The sequence below is a fragment of the Taeniopygia guttata genome, chromosome 6 (assembly GCF_048771995.1).
Source record: "Taeniopygia guttata chromosome 6, bTaeGut7.mat, whole genome shotgun sequence".
NCBI classification, from domain to species: domain Eukaryota; kingdom Metazoa; phylum Chordata; class Aves; order Passeriformes; family Estrildidae; genus Taeniopygia; species Taeniopygia guttata.
The window spans coordinates 28338275-28362344 of record NC_133031.1 but is presented as its reverse complement, the minus strand read 5'-3'; the positions used below and the strand labels follow the sequence as shown (position 1 = coordinate 28362344).

Here is a 24070-nt window from a genome sequence, read left to right as displayed (position 1 = left end):
CCTCAAATTTAGTTGCATGAAGCCAAACTTCAGGCAGCGACTTAACTCATTCAGCACTGCCCAGTTGCCTGAGCGTGACCCCACAAAGAATAAGGGTCGAGGGTTGAGCCAACCTAAAACAAAGGCGTGAGACTGAACAGATTTTTGCTGGAAAGAATCACAGAGGGGAGATGCTGGAGGGGGTGGGAAGCATGTTGGGAATAAGGGGAACATCCTTGTTGATAACCTGTTAAAAAGGTACAATACCACACCAGCTTTGCAGCGAAGTGCTGGGGGATTCGGATCTGTCCCTGGGGGCTAATAAGTCACAGTGCTCCATTGATTAGGGAAATGCATAAAACCTTCAACAAAACTGTACAGCTATTTGTGGAAGAGCCGAATTGACAGCCCCCTCTTTTTTTTTTTTTTTTTTTTTAAAGTCAGGCTTTACATGGCTCTAGAAGAAAAACATATGGCTAAAGGAGTGCAGCTTTCCACCACACACGTAACGCTGCCTTTTTCTTAAATTAGTCTCCAAGCACAACAGTAACCTAAGGGGAAACCTGAAATCAACTGCCGGAGAAATTAAAGCTAAAAGTAATACCTAGGCATATTTGAGTAATCACATTATCTTGTTAAAACACACACACACCCAGCACAGACAAGACAGCAGCACTTCAAATGTGACTGTCCACTCTAGCAAAGCGTGTGTAATGGGGAGTGAGCCGAGAACAACAAGCTCAGTGCTGAGCGAAGCACTGTTTCTTCTTGGGCCCCACACTCTCCTGACACTTAAGAGTCAATCCCCAGATCCCAAGCTTCCCCTCCAACCATCCATTCAAATACTGGCGTTTCCCCCCCTGCCTCCCCCAAGTTTCTACAATTTCTCCTCACCGCTCCAACATCCCTCCTTTGTCCTCCAATTACTCTCCAGTGGCCCCCCTGCTCTCACAGTGCCTCCCCCAGTTAACCCCTCCCAAAACACCACCCTGTGCACATCCCCCTGCTCCCCTCCACGCTGACCTACACGTCCATCCCACATTGTCCCTTCCAGCAGGACACAGGGCTTCTCCCCTAAAAACTGCCTCTAACCTCAACATCTTCATTCATTCAGCGCATGTTTTCCCTTAACGTGGGCTTTTGCTGCTTTCTAAGAGGCCCTGTTTTGTACACACAAACCAGTCTAATTTCCAAGCATCCTCCTTCTGCATAAAACCTGAGGCAGTTTTTTCTTTCGTCCCCAGCTCAGCGGTATGGGAGAAAATTAAAGGACATTTCCAGGTGTCATCTGTCTTTAAATGTTTGCTTGTGCCCGTATCTAGGAAATACTGCACAATACTGCTGAGACCTTTATGTAAAGGACATGAGCTGTGCTAAACTTCTTCCCTCCTTCAGCCTGGCTGCATCACCCACTGCCCAGCCTCTACAGCACCACAAGCGTTAATTATAAACTTCGGAGCCTACGTAACCAAAAAACAGCACAAACGTAAAGCAGCAGTTGGGAAGAGTAGCAGAAATATTCTTCGCTTTTAGGTGGGGAGAGAAAGGATTTCCATATCTCCCCCATACACCCCCACCACCACACTTCATCTCTCATTGCTTATAATTAGTGAAAGAAATTTGACCCACTGCCAGTGTCTGTGGACCTTGGATATTATAAGGCCAGCGTGGCGTCAAATATCTTAACATTCATAAGTGTTATAGGCTGTAAATAAACCCCGTGGATTTATGACCCTGCCGTGCTTGCCAGCAAACGACTGTGGCACATTTCTTTCAGCAGACCTGTCGAGGTGCAAGTTTGCCTTTGGTTGTAAAATTAACCATTTCCTTCACAAATGTGCCCAATTAAAAGTCAAAGTTTTAAGGCTTACTTACATATTTGCCAGGACATAGGACTAAGGGGACACCCGGGGAACACAGCTTTAAACATCCCCCCCAAACCTCACAACTCCCTCCAAAGCAAAACTTCTCACAACAGCCCCAATGTGCAAGGAAGGTGTCTGATTTCACCAAAAAGCCCTGAAAAAAACCCCAAGCTGACAACCCGACCACTGTTATATTTCTCCGTGCCTATCGCCAGCCCTCATTTTTGGCTGCTCTGAGGCTGGGGGGAGCAGGCGTCTCCCCCCAGGCTGTGCCTGGAGAAGGATCTCCTCCCTTCCCCCAGGATAATGTCATCTGCTTCCTGTGTAGGAGAGCATTTGCTAAATCCAGGTTGTCTCATGCTTAACTGACAATAATCCAACTTCCACATAACTCCCAGACAGCTGGGAAAAGGTCCTTAGAGTTTTTAGTCATGGTACAGAAACACACGTCCACACAAAAAATCTGCAGCTGTCCTTTCTCTCTACACCACATTTTTTATCTGATTTTGGGGCCCACTCATGAAAATCTTGACAAATTTAGGACATTTTTACCTACATTCTGGTTTACAAGCGCCAGTGAAAGCTGCAACATATTCCTTCCCCCCCCTCCATCTTCAGCTGACAAATCAGCACATACTTGCTTGAACAAAAAATGAAGGGGAAGAAGGGAAAAAATAAACCACACCACCCTATTTAACATCCTCAGTCCTTGTATGAATGCATTCAAAGAAACCTGGAAAGGCATCTACTGTATTTTTTTAATACAGATCAGCCACTGTTACACCTATTAAAATTGTTCGATTTCCAAAGCAAATATTATTTTTAATGAAGTGCAGTCCTGCAATTATCCTGTACATTCAAGTAACAGTACTGCATTATATTGTTTTGCAAGGTCCCAGAAACATGAAACTTTTCTCTAACTAATTTTCATAGCCCCCTGAAGAGAAACTGATGGAGTAAGCAATGCAGTATTTGCTCCAGAATAAAATCTTATCAGGAAAAAAAAAATAAAAAGAAGAAGAAAAAAAAAAAAAGAAAAAAAGCATAGCATTAAAAATAAATCAGCTTCTTTACTGCAAGTAAGTTAACAAACACAGTCTGTTTGCCACTGTATACCAGCTATGCTAACGCTATAGCAGAGTGATTCAGCAATCAACCTAATTAAGCACGAGGAAAGTTTCTTTTATGGAAGTTCCATTTGATTTACTCCAAAGGATCATCAGTTCTTATTTAACAGCTTGTTTTTACACAAGTCCAGAAACTTTATTAAAAGCATGTCCATTCATTTTTTTAAACAAAGCAAATAATTCACTCTCCACTGAATAGCTCTGTATCATAAAGTACCAAAGTGCTGACATATTAAGTTGTATCTACATTATTAAACTAGTTGGTGGACATTAATACTATAATCCATACTGCAGACATTAAACCTCAACCATAAAGATTAGTAAAGAATTAATATTGTCACATCGAGACCGAAACCTTAACACTCCAGCCATAAATATTTCTGAAGGAGATGAAAAACAATTAGCATAAACACCAAAGAAGGGCAAGAACACCTGTTCTTTTTCAGGGCGATAAGCATTTTATTGTTCTCTATTTAAAATGTAATGACCTGTGTAATTACAGTAATATTACATTGTATTGCAAGGGCTTGGAATGTCACACTTTGAAAAGTGTTGTCAAAACAATTGGAGGGAGGGGGGAAAAAAAAAGGACCACCATTAACCCTTCACATCCCAGGGTCTAAAGCTTTTGTATTACGAAGGATTACATTGTCTGATTCAGCAGATAACGAAAAACATCAATTTTTCAAGGCAATTTATAAGAAATGTTTCCTCCTAAATATAAAAATCAAGGCGATGGGGCTGCTCTCCACCACAGCTATTCCCAACTCCCAAACTTTGGGGCCAAACATAAGCTTATTCCTACAGTCTCACTCAGCCATAAAAAACTTAGGGGAAAGGAAGATGCAACAGCACTAGTAAAAATAAGAGCATCCACCAGCAGGGTTTTCTCACATTACACGGCATCTATTTGCTCACCAAAAGCATTAACCAAGCTCCAAATTTAAGCTAAAAATCAAGTACACCACATCTATGTTTTCCAACTCTGAAAGGAAAACAGTCTCCTTTATTATCCATAACATGCAGCCACCCCAGTCCCTCCACAAGTGCAGGGATGGAACTGGTGCTCTCAGATGCGTCACTTCATTACTGTTTGACTAAACCTCTACTTAATAACATCTATTCTCATAAGCAGACCACAGTATTCTACCAATAGCAAGATTAGCATGCAAAAAATCTTTGATTTTTAAAGATAAAATTATTCCTATCAACCTTAATAAAGAGTTTGCAATATTTAAAGCATTATCCTTGAGAAAAGATTATTCCTCATAAGCAGATTTTATGATACTTCATAATTCTTCACATTCCTGAAGCAGTAAAGGAGAAATGCTGCCCACAAGTTTGCTCTTGAACAGACAATTACAGGTACATTTAAATAAAACACAATAATCCCACTCCACCCCCAAATAAAGCAACAAAAAAAAATTCCAGGGGAAAAAAAAAACCACAACAAAAAAACCACACCCACAGACTTTTAAGACTGTACAACAGCAAAAGGAAAAGAAAAACAATTTTGCTATGTATCTGTATCACCTCTTTACCTTGCATGCTCTGACACTCAACAAATATGGCTCCGGGAAAAACTACATAAATAAAAATAAAACTCGTAATTATGCAGAACCATCTATACCTTTCCAAGGCGTATTTAAAAATAAAATAAAATCAAACAGGAAAGAGAAAGATCTAGTTCATCTGGAATTGAAAGCTGGTACAGCAGAGAACTAGAATCCACCTAAAAATAGTGTGTGACAGACAACAGCTATCCCGCTGAATCTTTATAATATTCTGCTCTCAGGCCTAAATAAACAACTTTAATTTTTCCTGGCTATAATTAAGTGGCAGGCAAACAAACAAGCATACGGAATGTGAAAGAATAAGGTTAAGAAGATAGGAGAAGGTTGCTGGAGCCTGGATGTGGAAATAAGAAAATTGCCTATTGAGTGTGGAAATATCCTTTCAGAATTCATCTGATAACACAAGCAGGCCACCTGCTATACCAACAATAAACCAACCTGTAAGCTTTTGTACAGCACCTTTAATTCACACGAACCCAACATTCCTATGGAGGCCCTTTTTAACGGTGGGGGAGCAAGGGGAGGAATGCTCCAGGAGAGCTAACTGCTGAAGGATCCTACCCCACATGCTAAGGGAAAAGGGATCTGTAATAAAGGTAATGAGGAAAAAAGAGCTGTAGCTGTTGTAAGAAAAATGCTTTTAAAAAAAAAGGCAGCAGAGGTATGCTTCCGATTAGTCTGCACTTGGAACAGTGGAATGCATTGAAGGTAAAAAACGAGGGAAAAAAAAAAAAAAGGGGAATACAAAGCTTCACAATTCGTAACAAAGTGATTTGGAACAAAGATTGTTTTGCCATCTGGATTCTGGTACTTATGGAATTTGGAATTTATCACCATCATCCATATACATGTGGGTGACCATACTCAAAAGAAAAAATATAATGCATTCAGCCCTTGAATTCCCCTCCCCATCATTACAATTGCAAACTGCAGTCACCCCTCTGCTACTGTCCCAGAAATCACCTCCTCACAAAAAGAGCCTCACAAGCTTCCAAAATAAAACTCTGCCACAGCCCTAAACATATGCAAAGTCAGAGAACCTTCCTCACAACCTCCCTGTCACTCTACATTTACTAATCTGTGTCTACTGACGTTTTACTAAGTGAAAACAAGACTGACCCGATGTTTAATATTTTAATGCTTTAAAACACTTGTAGATCTGATATACTGAAGTTGTCCAAGCCCTCAGTCATTAGTACGGCTTCAACATCTACCCAACAGTAGATCTATTATTGTAAATCGCTATCTCGTGTTACCACAAGGAAAAAAAAGTGTATAAACACACATGGTGATGGTGGGAACGCTTCAGGCTCAGAAAAACCCAGAAGAAACAAAACAGCAACGCTAAAGCGATCGGTAGGAATCAGTGGTGTTTGGAAGTCCCAGTGGATTTAACCATTCAAAATGAAAAATTTTTAAACTCTTTAAAAAAGGAAAGGAAAGCTGACACTTGAGAAATCTGATGTCAGAGTAGAGCACACCGTGGGTGACACTAAGAGCGGGGAAAACAGCTGGGACTACAAACCCACCAGCAGACCCCAAAGTTTCCTGGGATCTGGGCTAAACCTCGCTCTAGCTCCAGGCACACGCGGACCTGCACCCCCTGCAAGTGAACCCTGAGTTAGGGGTGGAAAAAAAAAAAAAAAAGGAAAAAAAAACCAACAACAAAAAACCGGACGCTTTCAGCAAATTGCTTTCCTGCCAGCATACTTCCAAGAGGAATTTTGCTCGACTTGTCTGATTATTTTTTGCGCTGCTGCTGCTGTTGCCAGAGCCAAGCGAGGCGAGTTGTTTCCGGACTCAGCCCTGTGCCCGAGCGCGGCTCCCCCCGCTCGGCACCGGGACGGAGCCGCTCCCCGGCACGGCCCCGGCCCCGCCGGGCAGGGCAGCGGCGCTCGGCCCCCGCACGCCGCGGGGCGCGGATCGCGGCGGCCGGACCGGGCTGAGCCCGGGCACAACTCGCGGCACCCACGGCCCGAAGGGGCACAATGAAATCGCCGCTCCCGCAGGCCGGGGCGGGCGAGGGCAGGAGAGGGTTAAGGGGGAGGAAAGGGGAGGGGGAGCCGGCCCAGCCGCCACGGAGGAGGGCAGAAGGCGACGGATCACCATGGAAAACGAGGAGTTTGGAGGAGCGGATCGCAGGCTCGGCCGGGAGAAAATAACTCCCCTCCCCAAGGAAGGGGAGAGGAGATGGGAGAGAAGGGAAAGGGGGGAGGGAAAAAAAAAAACAACCCAAACGCAAACTTCTTGGGTTTTTAAAAATTTGTTTCCAGTTTTGTTTTGAGGCTGAAATAGACGTTGTTTGGAATTTGTTTGCTTTTTTTTTTTCTTCCCCACCCCCCTCCCCCCGCAGCGGAGGTTACAAGGGCTCCAAAAAAACTGCCCACAAAACTGAAAGTAAAAAAAAAAAAAGAAACCAACAAATAAGAAAAAGACAAAATAAGAAATATAACGAGAAGGAAAAAAAAAAAAAAGTAATATGGCGAAGTGTAAACAATCGCCCTCCCGCCGCGGCCCGCGGAGTTTGGAAAGTTTGCGGCGCGGGGGAGGGGGCGGCGGCAGGGCCGGGGCGAGCGGGCACCGGGAGCGCGGCGGCGGCGGGAGCCGGGGAAGGAGCGGGGGGGTCCGGGGGGAGAGGAAAGAGAGGGGGAAAAAAAAATGCACTTACCGTTCTCGCCGTCGGAGAGAGCGATCCATTGGGCAGATACGGGCTGCTGAGGTCGGGGATCATTATAAAGGGATAACCCGGGTATGGTGGGCCCTTAAACAACCCTCCATCTTGCCTCTTCGCAGCTAACATGGCGGGGAGACACGAGCGGGAGCGGGGAAGGAAGGGGGCAACAGGGGGAAAAGAAGGGAGGAGAGGGGGGAAGGAAAAGTTTTTTTAGCAAGTGTCCCCAAAAGAGGAGCCGGGCGCCCGGCGGAGGGGCGGCGGTGCGGGGCGGGCGGCGGTGCCGGCCGGGCCCGCGTACTCACCTTCCTCTAAACTTTCCCGGGATTTATCTCTGAAAGTTTCGGACCGAGGCGGGGGCCGCCGCTCCGCCTGGGAGCGAGCCGGGGGTCGGCGTGGGGCAGTTGGGGAACGGGGTGGTTGGGGTGGGGAGGATGTTTTTTGGGGGGCGGGGGGGGGGGGGGAGAAGGGACAAGAGGAGGAATGAAAAGACGAAAAAGAAGGGAGAGGTGCGGGGAGAAGGTGGAAGGGGAAACAAACAGAACAAAACAGAAGGCATCGTTACAAGTTGGTGCCGCGGAGAAAGTTGGGCGCCGGCGGGAGCGGGACCCAGCGCGGCGCCCCCGGCCCCGGCGCGGCCCCGGGCACAGCGCGGCCCCCGCCCGCCCGCCCGCCGCCCCGAAACGGCCCCGCGGGGGGCTTCCCCCGTACCTCCGAGTCTGAGGAGCTGTTTTGATTCGTTTCTGATTCATTGACGAGAGACGACTTGACATCAGCTAAATCCCTCTCCGCCGAGGAGTTCTCGGAGATCTTCTCCTCCTGCTCCCCTTCGTCTTTGAAAGAGATCAGTTCATCGTTGGCGCCCAGGTCGTCCCCTCCACCGCCGTTCAGCTGCGGCATTTTCCTCCTGCTTCACCCCACCAGCAGCAATTTTGCAAAAAGGGGAAGGGGAAAAACAAAAGAAAAAAAAAAAAAGGAGGGGAATGGGGAGGGGGGGGGAAGGAAAAAGAAGAGGGGGGGGAAAGTTTGCACCAAAAAAAGAAGAGTCCAAGGTGAAAGTTTCTTTTTTTCCCCTTCTCTTTCCTCCTGGGGAGGGGAAAAGAGGGAGGAGGAGGGGAGGGAAATGTCTCTTCTTTGCTCCTTTGCACCAGTGACTTTAGGATTCTTCCTTTCCTTCTTCGGGATTTTCTCTTTCTTTCTTCCCGGGAGCTGCTCGGCGTGCACTGCGCGCACACGCACACCCGCGCACGCACTCGCGGAAAAATTAATAATAATAAAAAATATATAAACCGTGGGGAGGGGGGAGCAGCGGGGGGGAGGGGGGTTAAAAAAAAAAAAATAATGCAACAAACCAAGCCCAGAAGTCAGCTGTGACGGGGGGGCAGTCGCCGCGGATATGGGGAGCCTGTGCCGCTCGGGTTTGAGTGAGTTGAAGTTGGACTGAGAGCTTTTCAGTTCAAAGGCGGCGCTGATTGACAGATAGAAAAAGGGGGATCGAAATCCGGAGGAACGGAGAAGTCTGGGATCCGGGATTATTGACAGGGAGCGAGAAACACACCAGGCACTTAATGAGATGCAGGAGAGGGCGGGGGCTCCCCGGTGACGTCTGCATAAATAAACAGGTCTGGGGCGCGGGAGGGGGAGGAGGAGGAGGGTGGGGGAAGTAGGAAACTAACAATGATCCTTTTTGGCATGGGAGCGGGAGCGCGAGGGGAGGGCGGCGGGGCGGGGGCGCCGCTGGGGGGGGCGGCACGCAAAAGGGGGGCGGGGGGGAGGTAGGGGGGAAAAAAAATTTAAAAATTGTGCGCCGTAGCTCGGAGCTGCGGGACGGGGGGAGCGAGGGGAAAAACACTCGAACGGGTGTCCCTGACTCCGCGCTCCGGGAGCGCCAACTTTTACATTCTGGACATTAATAAAAATATCATCCCCCCGCAGCCCGGGTTCTCCTGAAGGATGTTTGTGTGCCCTTATTATTTGGGTACATGTGACGGCAGGGTGGTGCGGTGGGTGCTTTTTTTAAACCGTTAACATTTTTCATGCCACTCGTTGGAGGTAAGAAACTCCAATCATAATAAACACTAGAATATAGTAAAAGCCTTTTTTTTTTTTCAGCGACACTTGGTCCTTGCATTTATTATGGTTATAACACGCAGGATGAAAATGTGTGAGATCACTCACTGAAGATCAGATATTTCCAAATTATCTTATAGTAAGGCATAATGTTTTTTGGTCCTTGATGTAAAAAAAAAAAAAAAAAAAAAAAAAGAGAGAGAGAGAGGAGGAAAAGGAATGTGACTGCTAAGAAGTTAATTAGCATGGCAGGACGGAGAATCAAGGACTCCCAGACTTCAGAAGTGAAAAGTTGTGGTGGCGTAAACATCACGCTGCTGGGGGGAATCGAAGAGAAGGGGGGTCCGCGGTCCGGCCGCGGGGTCCCCGCGGGGCGCGGAGCCCGGCCCGGGGCTGCCCGGCCCGGCCGGGGCTGCGGGAGGCACCGGCCGGGCTCTGCCTGCGCGGCAACAAAATGGGGAGCAGAGTCATCCGGATGCGAGAAATGGCATCTGTTCCCCCAATCTAATGTGGCGAGAGGAAGGGGAAAACAAATTGATCTTCCAGCAGTGACAAATTGTAACAATGGACGAGTCAATTGGAAACTTTAACATGGGCAAGGAACAAAAGGAGGGGAGTGGGGAGGGGGGCGGGGGGGAGACAGTAATTTCAATGGGAGTTAGTAAATTGCCTAATGGAAATGGTGTTTGAAAGCAAGGGACAGGCTGTACTAAATAATCCAAACATTCCTCCAGAAATCTAACCTGCTGCTCATGCTAAGGGTCATTCAGCACATAGGGTTTCCAAAACAAAGCCAATTTGTCATGCAATATTTAGAGAGTTTGGGGGTTTCAGCTAAACTGTCTTCTATAAAAAGAATAAGAAAAATAATAATACAGAGATCGACAAGGCTAACACGAATTCTCAGGCATTAAAAAGTTCACATAGAAATTTGCATACTAAAGGGAAAGATGCAGACAAAATAGAAATAAAAAAAATCACTGCAACTTACAACTTTAATATTAATCAGTAAAGCAGAAGTAGAGTGAAAGGAAGCATGAAAAGAAGTAAAACAAATGTGTACATTTAATCAGACAGGATTGCATAGGACACAAAGAACAGGGCTAATTAGTCTCAGCAGGTAGGGACTAACCTTCAGACTTCATAAATAAATAAGTCTGTGAACAATGTCTAAGTGGGAATATGGAGACAGAAAAGGGATTATTTTAAGACACCAACTAAAAACATGACTAATGAAATACTTCACTGTTAACTCAATGTACAAATGCATTGAACAGTTTATTTTTTTCCACTGGTCTTTTGACTAACTTGCTTTTTACTTTCAGAAATTGTACTAAATAACTGTCTGTGGGCATGCACACTCCCCATTTGCCCCTGATTATATACTTACTGTCTCTGCAAACTAGTGCCTTGCAGAGTGACACCTTAACAAATATTCTCCATTTTTGTTTGCTTTTTGATTTTAAATGCCTTTATATCCCAAAACAATATGAGATTAGAAATACAAATGTGGCAGACTCCTATTTATTTTGCAGGGCCGTGTGCTATAATTTGATCCAAATGAACAAAACCAGTTGCACAGTCTTGTTTTGTTTTTCTAAGATCTTTTTACAATCTGGTATGTATTTTTCTCTAAACAAGCATGCTTTTGCTTCAGTCCCAGTGTAGTTGCTAACTACTTAGTAAGCACCATCAAAAATCAGTGTGCAGGACAGAACCAGTTGTTGCCCTAAGCTGGTTGCAGAAGAAGGGACTGATTCTGTAGAGGCTCACAGGCGTGAGTCACATCACTGCCAGGTGACTTGTGGAGGTGATGCCACACCTGGACTACTCATGCAAGTCATGTTACTCACATGAGTAAATGCTGCTAGAAGGGAGCTCAGTGTTTGCCCCAGTGCCAGCTGGTGCTCCTGCTGTGGAAGATGGCTCTGGAAGGGTGAGGGACTGTGCCCCAGCTGCGGAAGGTGTTTCCCGGGCATGTTTTTGCAGCTGGGGTCTTGCCCCCATGGTGGATTCAGAGGAGTCCTGTGAAGGGCCAGGGAACTGCTTTCTCTTTTTCATCAAGTTCTCCCTTTTGCAAACTTCCAGGGGTTTGTTTTCAAACTGCAGCCTAGAGCTAGTGTGGTTGCGAAGTCCAAGGATTGTAGATGGCTGCTGAACCAACAGTTTAATGAAGGCAGCACAAGTCACTTTGGATAGCTTGTGCATCTAATTTGTATCATTTCTCCTTATGTAACAATTTGTTTCGCAGTCAGGGAAGTGAGAGCGCTCCAGGGGTCAATGGCAGTTGTTGAGTAGTAGGTTCTCAGATGATAGCTTGGATTTTTAAAAAGTATAGTGTTTAACAATGAAAAAACACAATATAAAAAAAACTTCAAGCTAGTCCATGTCACGAAACGTGATTTATTGTTTGAATACCCAATTTTAAGTGACAGCTGCAGAGACAAAGCCAGGTGCTCCACATTCAAGAGATGTTGTCTTTCTTGCCAAAGCTGACCTCTAGCACATATGAAGAAGTGGAAGTGCCTTTCTCCAAGCTTTTGTAACCCTCACCACTCGGTACAATTATACCAAATGCTGAGCTATGGGGTTTGGTGACCGACGACAGTGTCACCATTTTACACTTTGGCCCAACAGTTTGGTCCTAAGACTCCTGCAGGAGAACAGCAGCAGTGAAAAAGCATGTCAGGTTCACCTCAGCTCACAGTGCAATGAACCGAAGAGGGAAGAGGTTGACATCGGCCAGACAAGGAAATTTACTGTTTTATGAAGAATGTTTTGGAGTCTTTAATGTCTCACCAAAGGCCCAAGCCTTTATTGGAGAAATACAGCCTGCTAAATGCCAGCTGGATCTTCTGGCTAATGTTTACATATTTGGTGTGAATCTGTTTTCATGGTCTTCTTCAAGAGGTCCCAATGTAGGTTGCAATGTGTAAAATTAAAATTATTTATTTTGGAAAGATAAAAGTACTTTGGTTGACCAGGCTGGGATTTGAGTCTATAGCTCAAAGGAATCTGCATGTTTACAAATAATCTTGGATCATTGAATCTGCTCTGAATGTCAAAAAAAAAAAAAAAAAAAAAAAAAAATCAATATTGAAAAAGTTCCAATAACTGGAAGCAAACACATCTGCCTGGTGTCTTACCAGTACTGGCTTTTCCAGAGATAGCAAAGAGGCGAAATTTTTTCTAGGGCAGATGAGATGACAGCATGAAAACACAGAAACCATGGCTCCTGTCTGCAGTCATTTGCATTGACTGAAACAAGCACACGTGAAAATTCAAGAAACCTATTAAACAGGAAAATATCAACAAACAGCCAGATCATGGTGCTACTGGCAGATTATTTTGTGGCTTTAGATGTCACACATCAGGTGTGACACCACACACCAGGTGACAGTGACCTGTCACGAGGTCACTGTGTGCTATTTGATTAAGGAGGACTTTCTATCTTCATTTGATGGAGAAACATTGGAAAATTAGTTCCAAAAAACTGCATGCATTGTTTTTCAAGCTCATAACACAGCCTAATGGCTCTCAATCCATGCTCTGCTTCCCAAGTCATGCCTATTGCTCAGTAGGAACATCCCTCCCTTTTAGCACCTAAACCACAGCTGTACCACTTGCTTTTGTTAGAGATAATTCTGTCAAATAATAAAATCGTTAATGGGTAGAAATATGCATTCATGCAGGGATTATTCACACTTTATCATGAGGTGATATCAAGCACTATAGGAGTGAATGACAAGAAATAGGCTTCTGAAATGCGGAGCCCTCCATAAATATACCATTTTTATTGACAACTCATCTTTTAACCCTAATAGTAATGGAAGAAATCCAATAAATGAAACATTTACTGCATAACTTGCCTTATTTTCGGGTGGTGTCTGATTCCTTTCTAGCTGTCTCTAGAAGATGTTTTTAGCCTAATTTGCTCCCTAGAAATTTCACTCGCTAGAGTTATACATCTATGACGTTTTATTGCCTGAAGCCAAGTCTGAATAAGAACTTTCTTAAGATATACTTATCCTAATGTCAGTCTACAAGTACTGGGCTGCTTTAGTTTGATTTATTTGTGCAGCAGAGATACGGTGCACCTTATAGCTGGCCATGGCCTCAGAATGTATCTAATATCCCAAACACAAACAATAAGTGAAACCGGCAATTTTAGCCGTGGTTAGTTACAAGTAGACACTTTTAAATTAATTGCCTTAGATTTGTATCTATATGTTTCTGTTTTCCAAAACAACCAAAGCAGTAGACCACTGCAAAAGTTCATTTCGCAGGAAGGGTGGGTGTAGGTGTCTGTAATGTCTGTATTCGGTCACAGGCACACACCAAGCACTGGCCAGATGCAGTGTCCTTTGACTGTCTAGGGAATACAGGTTGGTATTTAAGGACCAGGAGCACAGAGGTCACTGGCTGAGCTTGCAGACCACTGCCTGGCTGGTTCCCTGGGCTCTTTCTTCTGCCTGTAGCCTCTAGCACCCATTTGTGCAGTCAGTCAATGCTTTGGAGCAAGAGCCTTCTTTTTCTTGATGGTTTTGCTGTTCCCTCACCAGAATTTGTGCACGTTATGGTGATGCAGACAATAGAGTGATAATACTCTGGCTTGCACTAATGCAGCGTCAGTGAGGGTGGTCTTTAGGTGAACCATGGCTGAGAGCAGATGGTGGTAGGACAAGGAACCCAGCAAGCTGAAAGCCTCGAGCATGCCCTCGGCCAGAAAGGACTGCCCTTTCAACTGACACACAGTAATTAGCTGCGTATGCATTTGTAGTCTGTTGCAATATGAGGTAAAAGGGATTAGTTTTGCAATGGTCTAGGAACATGAACATGCGCCAGCTGCATTCCAGCTGTAGGGGTTCTGGCTGATGGATGACAATAGTCAGCACAGGGATAGTAACTTCTTAAAACAATCAAGTTTAACAGCATAAAATTATTTGATCATACCACGCAATCACAGAACCATTCATGTTGAAAGGGATGTGAAGATGCCTTCACTCCAGCCTCCTGCTCAAAACATGTTTTACCTCTGAATTCAGACCCGTTTGTTGGGGGATTTGTCCAGTCAGGTTTCAAAAGGCTTCAAGGACAGAAATAAGACAACTATGAGTTAGGACTTTGCATTTATTCTTTCTGAATGCCATAATGTTCCTGTTGGCTCATTCCTCCAGCCTCTCCAGGTCCCAGTGGACAGCAGATCTGTCCTACAGCATATTAATTGGACCATCCAATTTTATGTCCTCTGCAAATGTTATGAGACCTCTTCCAGGTAATTGATGCAAATGCCAAAGAGGACAGGCCCTGGGATTGGCCCCTTTAGTACTGCACCTGCCGTTGACAATGAGGACTTCAGGCCGTAATCACTGTTCTCTGGGTTTGGTTATCCAGACATCTTATGTGCATCCAATTGTCTGCCTATCCAGACTGTAATGTCCTAACTTGAGTGCCAAAGTTTCCTCTTCTGAAGCCTCAGGTTTGTGATCTGCTGCTTGTCTTCTATGCTCCTGTCACATTTGTGGCTCCTTGTAGTCACTACAGCCACAGCTGCTGTTGTTTATCACATCCCTGTCCAATTCTTCCTTGCTTGTGAGTAGCAGATCCAGGAGACCATCACCCACCTTTTGGCCATCCACCATCTGTGTTACAAAGTTCTCCTCAACAAACTCCAGACACTTTCCAAACCTATTCCATCCCACTGTTTTGATCTTTCAGCTGAAGTCAGAGAGGTAAAATTTTCCCAGTAGCACTGTGAACTGTTATCTGGAGACTTCTAATTGTGTAAAGCATGATTGACTTTGTCATCTTAATCAGATGATCTGTAACAAACCCATCACAGTGTTACCGTTACTGGGTTGCCCTCAAGCTCTGAATCTCAAGCCCACCTCTGTCTCCTGTTTCTGTATATTTGTCTCCTGTTTCCACGTATTTGTGCTGCTCCTTCATATAGAAGGTACATCCTTTGCTTTTCCTCACTGTCTGTCTTTCTTAAAAAGGCTCTATCTGTCTGTCACAGATTTGTAATCATAGGAGTGATCCCAGCACGTCCCAGCTGAGCTATCCTCAGAGCACAGGCAAGTCAGTGCATTCCCTTGTGCCTCAGTTTTTTCTCCAAATCAGCCCACTTAGATTTCCTGTTCTTCAGTGTACCATGTCTCTGGCGCTGTGTTTTTCTGTCTCAGATACCTCACATTTTCAGAGCAGCCTATGGCCACCATCACAATGCAATCAGTAATGGTGACGAAGAGGAGGTCATTTTGGGCCAGGGCAGGAAGTTTTAATTTAGGCTAGGAAGTGAATGAGTACTGCATTTCCTGCAAGGCCAGAGTTAAACACCCAGCCCAAAGCCCAGGAAGGTCTGCAGGCTGGAACCACATGTCCACATGAAGTGCACTCCTCTCAGGACCCACCAAAGGCTGATTTTTATTTTACAGGAAACTACAGGAATGTAGGGGTTTTCCTCCACAGAAGCAATTGTTACCAGCATTTTGCACAGAGCCACCTCTATGCCACTGCAAGTGCAAACAAGCTCCCGACACTTGAAGCTTACAATCATATTAATTAATAGTTGATCTATTAGTTCATAAACAAAGTAAAAGGGGTCTCAGAAAAATCCTTTTTAACTTCCTTGAGAGTATTTCAATAGCTTGACCAGGACATTTATAATAGAGATATTTACTGTATTTTACTATTTCCTAACAAATTACTTTCTGATTAATAATTCTGCTTTAAAACTTGTTTTGGTCTTTCTTTTTCTTCCTCCAGCTCCTGAAGCATATGTCTTCCTTTTTTTTTCCTTCTCATTTGGCAAAGGCCTCCCAGCTACATCAAGCCGTTTCAAGTCAGCCAAGGAGATAGACAGAGCCCTGCTGAAGGAGCAGAGCAGTCTCTCTTTGTAAAATATGCTGCCATTTATCAGCAGACAGAGGTTTTTCTTGCAACAAGGAATCTGAGCTAGTGCATACCAAAAGAGTGGCACTGGAGACTTTGTGGTTGGCTGTTGTTTCAGGCACATTCAGCGTTTACATAGCCTGAGGGCATAAATAAGCAGGCAGGAGGGAATGGACAGACCTTCCTACAGCACAATTAGGTGACAATGAGCTATCCAAAACAATCAGGAAAGCAGCAACTTCAAGTGCTTTCCCTGTGTCTCAGGAGTCCTCCCAAGACTTATTGCATCAGAGGCTCTGTCTATTGCTGGTGCCTCTAGATGGTGTCTCTGGAGAGATGCAGTTGTCAGGCACTCTGGAAGAGGATCCTTTCTGGGAAACTTCTTGCAGCCTGAAATATTGCAATTAGCTCCAGTGGAGCTGGTTTCTGAGCTCCCTGTCCTTACTTAATGCAGGATCCCCAGGAACAGAAGAGATGGACCTGCAGGCATTACAGGAGGCATGTGTAGGAGGGATAACTTAGAGGAGTAATTCCAAACACTCTCCATTTACTAGATCAGGAAAAGAAGAGAAAGGTCTCGGGACCTTTCTGCTCTGATTCTTCAAGTCAGTCTTTCTTGACTTACTGTCTCCTTCATAAAGCTTGCCTCTGCAAAAGGGAAGCCAGGGAGCTGCTCTCCTGCTCTTCCGACTCGGCTCTGTGGATCCATTAGCTCCTTCCAAGGACCCTAATCCTACAGAGCTCTGTTTTACAGGGGACAGATCAGAAAGAAGTTTGCAATTTCAAACCAAAAACATATAAGATTGTCATCAGCCTCTGTCCACAGAAAATGCATTGTGTTTGGATTTCAAGGCTGGAAGATGTAAAATTCCACTGGAGAATGTTCTGTTTAGTTAGGGAGACACAAAGGGCAAAGGTGGGTCCTGCACTCACAAGAAGAAACCCAGTGTGTTTTGTCAGCTATTTTACCTGAAGCTTGAATCTATCATTTACACCTGCTCCATTCACTTTTTTCCAACAACTCATGGTTGTACAAGAACCACTGTAATTCTTTAGGCAACAGCACCCTTAGGACATCTCCTACATCTGTGGGAAGACATAATCTGGCATTCAAGGCATTGTGGTAGAATTGGCATCACCACTGTTTGCCCGAGGCACCATCTTCTTTCTGTGCCTTGCCAGCCTGCTTAGTCTAGCCTCCTTCTCAAAGACAGGGAGCTAAGGCAGTGCTTTTGCCAAAGAGGAATGCAGAAGAAAGCAGAGATTACAAAGATAGAATTACATTGGCCTCTAGATTTCTTTGCTGATGCAGACTGGAGAAATCTATGTTCAAAAGACCTGGGAAAACTGTGCCCATGGTTATGAAAATACATGTGTCCTCAGGATTGCTGTCTTTGTCCCTCTGACCTAAAGCAATCTTTGTCCAGACTGGAGTGGAGAACATAGCTAAAATAGCACATGCAGTCCATTTTGCATACTTTCCTGTGGCACTAGAATGAAATTATTTATAACTGAAATATTGACTGTTGCAGTTACAGGAAAGCGGGCAAGGCAGCAATTTACCATCTTGTAGGAATATGAAGTTCCTTCCCTCGTCCTGATTTCAAACTTGTCAAGTGGCAAACTACCTTCACTCTCTTTGGGAGGATAATCAAAAGCTTGCAGAATCACACCTTAAGTTGTTCTTGTCTGGACAAATAAGTGCTGTTGTCAATGACCTCCTACAGCCACCTCAGGACATGCAGTGAGTCTTGGGTACTTGATATGCCCAGAAATCCTGTTCCACCAATCAGGCCATGTGTGCATGAATCTGTTACCAAAACCTATGAGATTCTTCCTGTGCAGAAATCTAGTTGTTTATGTTAGAAAATGGGTATTATATGCTCATTTGGCAATGACTGTCTGTTTTTACTAAGTGCATTTACAATGTTTAGCAGAAAATAGCAACGTTAGTTTTGATTTTGCACAACAAAATTTTAAAGAATATGTTTGGAGTTTTTTCTGCAAGCAGATGTTATTTGAATCTAAGCACTCCTTTAATACAAATAAATAAAAGTAGGATTTTTAGGAGATTATTATGATCTCCAGCTTTGAGGTCCTGTATTACAGAGGTCATTGAATTTCAACAAGTGGTTCCTGCCATGAATCTGTCATTTCTAGCTGAGCTACAATATTTCATTTAGAGAGACATCTGACCTGGTTTTAAATATTTCAAGTCAGAACTCTCCTTCCACTGTAGGCAAATTTTGTTCCAGCAATTGTTCATTACCCTCTCTGGGGAAAAAAGAAAAAAAAAAGGAAAAAAAAGAGTACCACAATTCTATTTCAAACTCATTTTCCTCTTGTTTCAGCCATATAATACTATAAAAGAGTATCATCTTGTATTGCCTTTTCCTCACCAGTAGCTTTCATTCCTTTTCCTGCTATTCTGTGGTCCATGACTGAACAGCTCCTCTTCCCTTCACATTTTCCTCCCTGGCAGCAGTGGGACACCACAGGCAGAGGGCTCTGCTTGTGTTTTGCATATTGCTAGATAAGGCAGTTGAAAACAAATTTGAAGATTATCTGCAACAGTAACATATCAGAGAATATTTTGTCTTCCCTGGCCTAAGTTGGTCATCTGAGTTGCCTGCAAAGTTAATATAGAGGCCCAGACAGCAGCTTATCCCAGCTAGACTAAAACATCCCCACTGTGCAATGCCTCACCTTGCTGTGGTACCTGACTTACTCCATTGACTGCAGCCAGTGCCTGCAGGACTGGCAGACTGCACACAAAAGGTTTATATCCCTTCAAGCTGAACTTCACTTCTAGTGAAGATACTTCCTGAAAGGAAAATGCTATGAGCTGCCAACAGAAAATATCTTTGTATACCCTAAATTTATTGTCTGGAGTATAAAGCCACTGTACAATACACTCTAATTTGCATTCCATAGTTGAAATCTAGACCATAAGGACTCTAATGGATAGCCATTTCCATTTTTTAATAAAGAAAGCACAGAGACTCTGAGAGACAGACATCTAGGAACTCTGGTTTTAAGAGAAATGCCAAAATTGTGACACTGGGGATACACTCCCTTGAACTGGCACCAACATTAATACAATAGAATATGTGATATTCTAATATAGCTTTGACCAGAACTCATAAAAGTTTCTGTAAAATCCCTCTGGATTTCCTTCTTTTAACAACATAGAGCGCCCTTGTTTTGTTTTACTTTCTAAAAGATTTATTATGCTTGTTTTTCATCAGAGAGATATATGAAGTTTAACTTTCCCTAGTTTTGTTGGCTGACAATCTCACCTCTTTTATCTTGGCTTCCTGGAGAAAAGCAGCTCACCTCATCATGCTGTACCATTTGTAACCATAGATTAATTTCAGCTGAATGTGACAGGAGATGGAGACATCAACAATATTTAGGTCCTCCAATTTAATGACTGTTAGAGAAGTTCATCTTAGGACCCATGGGAGGGAAGGTCCACAGGGAAAGGAAGGGCAGTGTGGATGGCAGAGAGCAGTGAATCCACGGGGAAAGGTGCATGGAGAACACACTGCCCAAGTCCACTGCTCATCCCTCTGCTTGTTCAGTGGTATTAATGCTGTGGTCACGCACAGCTTACTCTGTGAACCCCTTCTCCTGCCTACAAATATCAAGTCCTTTTCCTTTTCCAGCTGTGATCACATCATATACCTTGCAGTTACAGTCACTGGAGGGATTATTAGGGAAAAAATGCAGGTATTGTTGACTGCCTTTAGATTTTCTTTTAATTTTTTCTTAACTCAATTTTATTACAAAAAAAAAAAAAAGAAAAAAAAAAGGAAATAAACATGTTCAGATCCACCATACTCCCACAGACATACCAATGGTCTCCTATGCAGAATTTGGGAATTTCTGTGCAGGAGTTCATCTTGGAGTTTGTAGGATTTGTAAGACTTTTTCTCTTTTTTTTTTTTTTAACAAAAGCTTAAATAGAATCTCCTAATTTACTCCAAACTGGCAGTGTAGACAGGGAAGTGATACTTCAGCTGTTGTAACACACACTTCAGCAGGACCAGCTCATACATCATAAAGCACCACTTGCCTTATCTGTGCTGGAACAAGTCGCTCTAAATGCATGAACTATTCTAACAAAAATAGTGCAGACTTATCTCAGAATGCACAGGGGGAAGTCTCACACGTCCTGATGGAAGGGCACAAGGGCTGAAACTTTGCAATGATTTAATCTCAGTTGCATATTTCACAAGGTTATAGTTAAGAGCAAATAAGCAAAGCCAGAGGAATTTAACAGTTCCATGAAAAGTGGCTTCCCAATTTGTTCAACTTCTGATCTTCACTTAATGGGTAGTCTTGCTTTTTTTTTTTTTTTTTTTAAGAACTCCAGTGGCAGTGTAGTCTGCTGTGGAAGATAAGACCTATACTAGCAATGCAAACAAGCAGCAAAGAAATAGCTTTGACTACAATTTTTAAGTCTTCTTCATATATTACAAACAAGTACCATACCGAAAACAAAACAACAAAAAAAAAAGAAAAATAAGGGGAAAAAATGAAGAAGAAGAAAAAGCCCACAACATCTAGGATGCAATGATTTTTATATCATCCAAAGAACAGGGGGAAATGTTTGATTACACTTAAAAAACCTTGGTAGCACTGAAAATACAGCAAAATCCTACTTGTGTAGCAACAAGGCTCAGCGGCCTCCTTCAAATCTCCAGATCTCTGTGTCCACTGTTTACACTGACAGATCTACCATTGCCCAAGAAGAATGAAGGTTAACTGTGAAGCTGGAAATTCAGTGGCAGAGGTGGAGTTTCCATCTATGGGGCTGTTCTTGGGAAGACAATGATCCTCTCTGTCCCTTTTCTAGCACCTTTGCAAATTGGAGGTATTGCTGGTCAAATGTGTGAGGGGTCTGTATTTTAATTAACTTGTAAGGTCTTAGAAAATGTTTTCATTCTGTGACCTACAGACTCCTGCTACCTTTACTAATAAAAGGTTAAGGAGAATGGGTTTGCAGAGGTTATGGAGCAATCTCTGCATATGGAAATGCTAAAGAGGGCTATACTTTTCACTGGAAATTTGTAGGGGTCCAAAAATCAAAAAAGACTGGGAAAAAATGTGGCTCAGATCTCATCTGTTCAGATGAAAGAAACTGCTGAAGACTGAAGTGTAGATAGGTATTAATATATCATGATATTGTAACTAAAGAGCATTGTACAGCAGCACAATGTTATAACATAGTTCCACCTATTGAATCTCACAGGGCTCTAGCAATAAAAACATAAGAAATGAAGCCAGACTGGGCTGTTTACATTTAGCTCATGATTTCTAAAAAATGTTCTATTTGCAATAGGTGGTTGTTAATGTTTTTAGCAATGATATCCTTGGAATTATTAATCAGAGTTAGAAAACAGCTCCACACACAGGTTTGGCTTAAGAGAAATACCTGTGTATGATAAAGGAAGCCATGAAGTCATGCAGGGCATCTAAATATGATACATGTATTAGAAAATATTGCATAGATGCAATGTGGCCCCCAAGTGTAAAACTCACATATATTCTCTCCTCCTTCCTCCCTCTCTTTCTCTCTGTCTTTCACTTGTAGTCTCTTTCTACATTTGCTAAAACTGAAAAAAAATCTGTTTGTCACTAGACTATATGAAAGCCAAAACCCTCTATATTTAAAATCATGAGGCCTAGCAAAAGAGAAAGAGTACATTTTGGGGGAGGGAGATAGGATTTTTTTTTTCATATCAGCAAAAAATATTGGAGGTAGATATCTGTGCAGTTGCTGAGCTTTTGTGTTCTGGGGCTAGGAGACTTGAATATTATTAAGGGATCAGTCACAAAGTGCATCAATCTGGCATGTACTAGAGCCAGATATCTATTTGCCAAAAACTGGAAAAAAAAATATCTCAGCAGGCTCACAGCTGAAGAATGGTGGACATCACTTTGATTCAAGAAAGCCCTGGCACAGATATCTTCCTGGATATGGATAACATAATGGACTTTGGGGAGCATATTAAGTCACCCCCCCTGTGACTTGCTAGCAGCTCTGGATGTGAATTATACAACTCTGGATTGATATGTTAAGGACTTAACAATTTCTGTCTGCAGCATTTCCAAACTCTGAGTGAAGTATTGGGTTATATTTTTTCCTTTTGGTTTGATGGCAAATTGTGCTATGCTGGGTAATACTTTTTAAAAGTCTGCAAATAAAAGAAAGTGTAAATTAAGTGGGGTGGGGAGAGAGACTGTGAATGTGTGTGATGCACTGCACTTAATATTTTTCTAGAACAAAGTCACACTTGAAGGCTGGCTTCTTTATTTATATTGTTTGTTTATGAGATCCACGAATGCTTCTTTTCAGCATGAAATAATTTTTGCAGTGGCTTCAAATGAAAATATGTATTCACTAAAACCAGAAAATCAACTGGGAGCTTACCACTGCACTGAGGCCCATTCAGACTCACAGCAACCCAGCACCCAAGGGCTCATTAGAGATTCACCAGGAGCAAACTGCTTCATTGGCTCTGCTCTGGCTGAGTCTGGGGTGGTTTTCCTGGAATTCAGCTGGAAAGTACAGGTGTATGCAACAAATATGTTGGATTTTTGATACCTGCCATCGGCTGGGGACTGATACTGACTGACAGGTGTTGGCAGTTAGGGCAGGGGGAGACTTCTGAGAGGTTTCCTAGCCCTATTTGGTTTTAGGATCAGAATTTTTTCTTGATGACAGGACTTGGATTTGATTACTTGAGTCTGATCACATGTGTTCATACACATTGCATTAAAGCTTTATTTCCTTATAAAACCAAAGTGGTTTTATTCGTACTAAGTGTGATGTGCACAAGGCAATGGAAGGCCATGTCACTTTCTAGAGTATAATTTGTGTGAAAAATTCAACAACAGATACAGAAAATATGAACAAAAAAATGACTGTGGGCTCCCCAATCTGTGTATAATAGAGACAAATTCTTTATATTGCTCTGTGGATACTTTGCCTTCTATCCCTGATTTCATGGACCATTAGTTTTTATTTCATCCTACACAGACCATCTCTTAGCCATAATTGCATAACATATGAAAGATACAATATTTGCTTATGTGAGAAAGTAGCATTAGTAAAATAATGATATTTTATACCTAAACACTTTGTTCTCTTTTCTTCTAATAAAAAAACTGGCTGCCTGTAAGAGCACTGGGAAGTGACAGCTTTGAGTTGGAATGACATGACTGGACATCTCCCAAACAGAACATCCATTCATGCCCCACAGACCACTGGGTTTCAGAAGCTGTGATTTTAATAGCAATAGCAAAAAAAGGTCACTTTGCAGATGACTTTTTAAAAGAGATGACCAAGATCCTGGATATGTGAGGATATTGAAGTGATGAGAGAAATTTATGCTGGAAAAAAAGATGGATCGAGGAATGGCAGTGAAAGAAGTACGACTGGAATTATGGGTACAGAAAGCACAGGAGAAGAAATCTTGTCATTTTTACATTTCAAGCTGTTTGACTGCCAGACAGGTGTGATTTACTTGGAATAATTTCCCATAAGCATCAGAAAAATAAACAGTATGTTGTGTAAGATGACAATTAAGAGACTTATTTGGCATGATTGCACAGGTATCAGTAAAGGGCTCAGAGTTATATAATGAGGAATTGTAACTGTAACACACAATTTATGAACGCTGTGATTGTACTCACAAAAACACTGGACAAACAAGTTCCATTGCTCACCCCTGGCTGCTGTCGTTGGCTGAAAAAATCAGAGAATATTTCTTTTTAAAGCAGTCCTGTCTTCCACCACTCCACTTGGTCTCCCTTGTGAAACACCTAGTCCTTGGGGGTGCAAATATCAGGAGGGATAAAATGGTCTTTCAAGAGAATTCT

General features: G+C 43.2%; 1 protein-coding gene across 32 annotated transcripts in view; it reads right to left on the bottom strand.

Annotated features, from left to right (window-relative positions):
- TCF7L2 (transcription factor 7 like 2) overlaps positions 1-8780 on the bottom strand; it is a 172946-nt gene extending 164166 nt beyond the window's left edge. For 9 of the 32 annotated variants that reach the window (XM_030276411.4, XM_030276424.4, XM_072931268.1 and 6 more), the window contains exons 1-3: positions 7928-8773; positions 7522-7588; positions 7214-7338 (exon numbers count right to left, since the gene is read on the bottom strand). In XM_030276411.4, coding sequence (XP_030132271.1) covers positions 7214-7338; positions 7522-7588; positions 7928-8116 — 381 coding nt within the window. In that variant the 5' untranslated portion in view covers positions 8117-8773. Of the gene's footprint in view, positions 1-7213; positions 7339-7521; positions 7589-7927 lie in introns of all 32 variants that reach the window. The other 23 variants (XM_072931254.1, XM_072931255.1, XM_030276406.4 and 20 more) reach the window with 11 other exon arrangements.
- Between the last annotated feature and the right edge of the window lie 15290 nt (positions 8781-24070).